The 6,459-nt window shown below is 35.5% G+C and overlaps 1 protein-coding gene across 1 annotated transcript in view; it reads right to left on the bottom strand.

Moving 5' to 3' along the window:
- The window catches only part of RAD21L1 (RAD21 cohesin complex component like 1), a 43,008-nt gene that overhangs the window by 23,261 nt on the left and 13,288 nt on the right, over positions 1-6,459 (bottom strand). The window contains exons 5-6 of the mRNA XM_043988836.1: positions 5,221-5,327; positions 1,705-1,875 (exon numbers count right to left, since the gene is read on the bottom strand). Coding sequence (XP_043844771.1) covers positions 1,705-1,875; positions 5,221-5,327 — 278 coding nt within the window. The remainder of the gene's footprint in view (positions 1-1,704; positions 1,876-5,220; positions 5,328-6,459) is intronic.

Raw genomic sequence — 6,459 nt, 5'->3', positions numbered from 1 at the left:
ATTACTTGATATTCCATCAACTTAAATTCTACATTACTGGAAATTCCACACATCTTTATTACTATCCAAAAATACCAAATTATGTCCAATAGCATTTTAGTATTAAATGTATTTTATCAAATTCTAATTCTTGGAAAACTAGTAACCTTTATCTGGTGTATGCACATCCTATGATCTTATATTGTACTTCCCTAATTATAAACCCCTCAAATTTATGTTAAGATTTATAGTTTTTGAAATGTTTTCATCACAAAAGTCTTGTGGGGTAGACAATACAAGTCATGTTTTCCATTTTACAGATGATAAAACTGAAGCTTTGAGGGGTTAATAACAGGTTCATCACACATGGAGCTCAAAGGAATTTCAGAAATCAGCTAGTCCAACCCCTTCATTTTATAGAAAAGGGAACAGGACTAGAAAGATGAAAAGACTCTTAAATATTCCTAAAACAAAGGTCTGATCACATCATTCCCCTTAATAAACTCAACAAACTCTAATGGATCCCTAACACCTCTAGGTTCAAATACAAACCACTGTCTTTGGCATTTAGAATTCTTCATGACCTGGCTTCATTCTATCTTTCCATATTTTTTATACAATACTCCCCGTTGAGCCCTCTTAGTCCAGCCAAATGAGCCTTCTTGCAGTTTTTCCATACATAACACTCCATCTCCCATCTCTGGCCTTTAAACAGACTGTTTCCAGTGTCCAGAATGTACTTCTTCCTCACCGCTGTCTTTTAGAACTCCTTTGTTGTGGTTGTGCCGTCATTTCAGTCATGTCTGACTCTTTGTGACGCCCATTTGGAGTTTTCTTGACAAAGATACTAGAGTGATTTGCCATTTCCTTCTGTAGCTCATTTTACAGATGAGGAAACCAAGGTAAACGGAGTTAAGTGACTTTCTCAGTCACTTAACAAAAACAAAGAATGATGTTTACTGAGAAAGGGATCTGTCAATTATGAGATTTTAGAAGACAGGAATTTCAGTTGAATGATGGGGCCAGAAACTAGATCACAAATGGCTGAGAAGAGAGAAGGGAAATGGAAACAACAAACAGAAAATTTTTTAAAAAAGAGTTTGGCTATTAAAGGAAGACAAATAATGATAGATTGAGAGGGTAGTAGGATGGAGTGAGGATTTTTTAAGAATGGAAAGAGAATGCTTAAATTTCTGCCAATTTACAGTCTCCTTTCCTGCGATCTACAAACGCAACAGACAACCTAACACCTACAATTCAACAAACCTGCAACCTGAGTGAGTTTGTAATTTACAGGAAAGAAGCCAGTAAATTAGGAAAGATTTAAGATTAAGGAGAAAGGAGATAATTGTGAGGATAATCTGTCAGGTGGGATCAAAGGGAATAAAATCAAGAGTACAACTAGAAGGTCTTGGTGAGGAGGAGTATTATGTCTTCATTAGAAACTAAAGTAGGGGGCAGCTAGGTGGTGCAGTGGATAAAGCACTGGCCTTGGATTCAGGAGGACCTGAGTTCAAATCCAGCCTCAGACACTTGACACTTAATAGCTGTGTCACTTAACCCTCATTGCCCTGCAAAAAACAAAACAAAACAAAAAAACTACAGTAATGGAAGAGGAAATGGGAAGTTTCAGGAACATCTTTGAAGATTCAACATGATCTATAACTTTATTAGCCAAAATATCTTTAAAAATCACTTTATTGTCAGTTTAGCTTTAAGCCATACCAATCATATCGCCTGCAGTTCCTTCATCCCCGAATCCATCTCCACTGTCATACAAAACAGATTTTTCTTCAAGGAGACTTGCAAAACTGTTTCCAGCCAAAATTGTACTGTTATGTGTCAATATGTTGTCATCAAAGAAGCTTTGTCTCCTAAGGAGCTCAGATTCATCACCTAAAGAAATGATTAATAAGAACAAGTAAGACCTGAGATATGACTATAACTTCAAATATGTAATGGCAAGTATATTAGGCCCATAATGAAAACAAAAGAATTATATTCAACTTTAATTGACGTTAACCAGTAAACTAAAATATGGAGTATCACTCAAGCTACCTAAGACAAAATACTTCTCTTCTGAAGAGAAAAAGAAGAATTAAATAAAGTAATTTGTTACTCAAAGGAATATTTGCTACTTTCGATCAAATCAGAAATGACAATATTACATATGTACTCAAAGACTAAAGACATTTTCCAATCTCACTAAATGAATATTATAACTTTGCCCATGGTCACTTATGAGACATCAATAACTAAGTACTAATACAACAAGGAAGACAGAACAGCTAAACTGTGAGGCAGGATAGACAGTAGCAGAGTCAATAGCCCTAAGTAGCATACTAATGTTTCTTCTCCTTGAAGACTCCCTGTAGCCAACTCATAAAAACAAGAGAAAGGAAGGTTCATTCTGCTGGAGTTTGAAATTAGCCCTAATGATGCTTCCTAAATAATGCATCAAATTATTTATAGGAGGAAAAGAGAAGGTGGTAGGTATCTTGTAATATCAAAGCAGTAAAGTTGCAGGGGTCAGATGTTACTGGAAGTTCTTCCCTTTGTGTGAGTATATTATCTCTGGACTATTCCAAGGGTATTTTCCTGGAGAAGAATGCCAAGTAACAAATTGTGTGCTTGGTTACACTGAGAAGCTGAGGTCCTGGACCCAGAAAACATCAGAGGGACTTGGCTATGATGAATTTGTGTCAGAAAAGCAGTAAAGGTTGTGTCCTTGATACTGCCTTCTAAGCTTTTCCCTTTTACTTATTTTCTGTCAGTGCCAGATTTCAGAGGACTCTGATAGTCTGAAATTTCAAGCCCTGACAGCAAAAGGAAAATCTATCCTGGTTTAATAATAGTATTTATAGTATTCTATTAAATACAAAAATATTTTGGTAATGGAAAATCACATATTAATTTGCATGGTAAATGATCATAAATTCATACATTTAGAGCTGAAAAGGCCCTGCAAGGTAATTTTGTCCAAATTCTACTATTTATATATTTTAAAACTGAGACTGCAAGAATGATTTGCCTAAGTAACAAACCTGGAATTCGAACCTTGGTCCTCTGAGTCCAGAGTCACTCCACATTACACTCTAAGGGTTCTGTATTCCCAACCCCCCTTGCCCCAAGGAAGGAGCTATGTCCCTTTGGAGGAGGAGGGTCAGGTCCCAGCAGGTATCAAAAGCCATTTTTGATTAGCTGAAAGTTTAGCATGACTTTAAAAAATTAAGTAGTTGGTTAAACCCAGAGAACAAGAAACTGGGAAGAGTCAAAGTCAAGGTGTAAGGACTTTGGGAAAGGAATTTTATATTGCTAGGTAAGGAACCAGGCAGTGGAGATTAGAAAGACAGTGGTGCTTCCACCATTATCTGCTATAGAACAAAGCAGATTTACTAAGCACCAGATTTGCCCTGTAGAGGAATCTTTTTTTTTTTTTGAGGAATAATTTTTTTAACACTTTGAAAATTTTTGACCTCTGACATATAGTTAAGTTGTAACTTTATTCTCCTTTTGTAAATAAAATCTTTCCTATGTTTACTAAGTCCCAGTTGTTAAAAAAAAAAAAAAGTAGGAAGCCAAAGAAAAAGAGGGATGGATTCTAGAATCAGGACATGAAAAAGGAGTGACAGTGAAGGCTGTGGGGGTCAGAGAGAAAGAGGAGCTTCAGACTGGGCTTACGCCCCCAAAAGAAAACAGCTTTGGGCTAAGTTCCACCTTTAGGAAATGATCTAGATGTGACCTATAACCCAGGCACTATAAGGACAACAGTGTCCTATGCATCCACTGTATATTACTAGGGTTATGAGAAGGTAGGAATAAACCATACAAAAGAAATAAAAGACAGGATTCCCACCTTCAATTTTATAATGTATTTGAGGGAAATAGATCACTTTGCTTTAGTACTTAAGAGTTTACAAAGTATTTTCCTCATAACCACTCTATGAGATAGTCATAATAAGTAGTATTATCACCATTTTACAAATGAGGAACCTGAAACTCAAGGTTTATTACTTTGACTGGTAAACAATGGAGTTTTGCCTCAAACTCACTATATATAAATAAATAAATAAATAAATATATATATATATATATATATATATACACACACACACACATATAGCTATATACACACATATATACACATACACACATACATACATATACATCTATAGCTTTATATATATAGCCTCAAACTCACTATATATATAGCTTTGCATCAAACTCTCTCTATATAGTGATATACTATATATATATGTATATCTATCTCACAATACTCATTAACTTGTACTATTCTTATTTGTGGACCTGTCTTATTCCAACCTCCTTAGCCCCCAGTAACATGTCTTTGGAGAACGGCAGGGACTGTTCATGTTGTTCCTTTGTACCCACAGTGCCTGGCAGGGTGCCTTGCATATAATAAGTGCAGAATACCATAATAACAATAACAACAATAGCAAATAACACCTATCTCATAAAGTCACTGTGAGGATAAACTATGATAGCATACATAAAGTGCTTTGTAAACCTCAAAGCATTATATAAATGCTAGCTATTCCTAATAGATATTTGTTGAATGGAATAGATGCATGAAGAATATATGAATACTTACAAATCAACAGCTTAAGTGTATAATTTATTATAGGGAAAAATAGAAAGTGCACAGCTTTGTGGTCATTAGCATGTTGTGGAATTAAAGAAAGACAGCTTGAAGGGAGTTGGCTTGGATGTATTTTTGAAGGAAGATGTGGATTGCGGGAGAAGTAGGGAAGACAAAGGCATGAAGGCAGGAAACATGTGGGGTGGCAAGTGGATTTCCTTGGCAGGAACACAAGTAGATTTGGGGGCATAAAAGAGAAATGGAATTGGCAGAACACCTTTGGGCCAGCAAAGGACTTTAGGTTTGATAGGTAATGGGAAGCCTCTGTAGGTCCTTAAGAATGGAGATGGGACAGGATGAAAACAGATTTTGAAGACGATTGTTCAAAGAGTCATGTGTAGAATGGATGAGAAACTAGAAGATTACCATGAGGCTGTTAAAGCTCTCCTGGCATGAGGACACAAGGATTTCACCAAAGCCAGTCAGTATCTGAGTAAGGAGAAAGATAGGATAGACCTAAGACACAATTTGGGTACAAGTAGATTGAAGTAGATAAATAATTTCTTCTGGTGTATATTCAGCACAGAAATATAAGTAAACTTGTTTATGATCTATAATTCTAACTTCTAAAATACTCTCACCAAAATTTCCGGCTTGAAAAAGCAGATCATTACTGAAATCTTCTCTAAGTGTAATGTCTTCAGCTTTGCTCTGGTGCAGAGTAAAGTGCTCAGAAACATCAATAGCACTATAGAGAAGTTTAAGATCCAAGTTATTACATGAACATGATTTTATAACTAGGTGGGGGAGTCTATACCCAACCCCTATATGACTTCATTCTAAAAATAAGAAATATATGATAGTTATTTTCTCAGATGTATATTTTATTAACCATTAGTTGACTAGAAACAAACTATATGAGATAGCCACAAACGTTTTTCAGCTGATATGCAAAAATATTGTCCTGTCTTGGCAAATGATAGATGAATAACAGCTAATTTGTCAAAAGTGTAAATCTGCCCATGCATTTTATGTTTACAAATGTAGAGGATTAGACCAAGCTTGAGGAGAAATAGAAGTTTCACAAGTTTAGACAAAAATTCTTTGCTTGACCTTGTTACAAAGTATCTTTTTTGTACCCTCCCCTATCATTGCTTCCCTTCAGCACTTTGCAGGCATGAAGAGTGTGTTTTAGTTCAGGGATGTGACATCTTTATATTATTGGTTTGGTTTCACATTTTTAACCAGTGAAGCATGTTTAATCATTATGAACTATAAATCAACACATCCTTCTCCTTTTCTTTGGCTCCTTAGGCAATTTAAAAGAAATTATTTCAATACCCTCAAATACTCCCCTCTCTTCCTCTGTATTTCCTTAGAGAACCAAAAACATGTTTTTAGCAGGGAAAAAATGAACCATATACTTTATTTTTATGACTGTACTTAGAGCCATTATAATAAATTTAAACTTTTAGCAGATATCTTTAGTGAGTTACTTGGTAATTCTATTTAAAACAATCCATTTCTCTGAAGGAAGTTTATTATTTTTTTCTGGGGCAATGAGAGTTAAGTGATTTGCTCAGGGTTACACAGCTAGTAAGTATCAAGTGTCTGAGGTTACATTTGAACTCAGCTCTTCCTGAATCCTGGGTCAGCACTTGATCCACTGAGCCACCTACCTGCCTCCTCTCTAAAGGAGGTTTAAACATGAACATGTAAGAAAAAAGTTTTAATTCCTGTTTAACCAAGATATATGAAAAAATACTTTATTATTACAAAAGATCCATGATCCATCAGTGTGAGTGTTGCCTCCACCAATGGAGATGGTGATTTCTACATGCCTTAGTAGACTGTCTTTATGAGCTGCTGGAATCAGAAAA

This window comes from Dromiciops gliroides, chromosome 2, assembly GCF_019393635.1.
Source record: "Dromiciops gliroides isolate mDroGli1 chromosome 2, mDroGli1.pri, whole genome shotgun sequence".
Lineage (NCBI taxonomy): Eukaryota > Metazoa > Chordata > Mammalia > Microbiotheria > Microbiotheriidae > Dromiciops > Dromiciops gliroides.
This window is presented reverse-complemented; position numbering and strand designations above follow the sequence as displayed.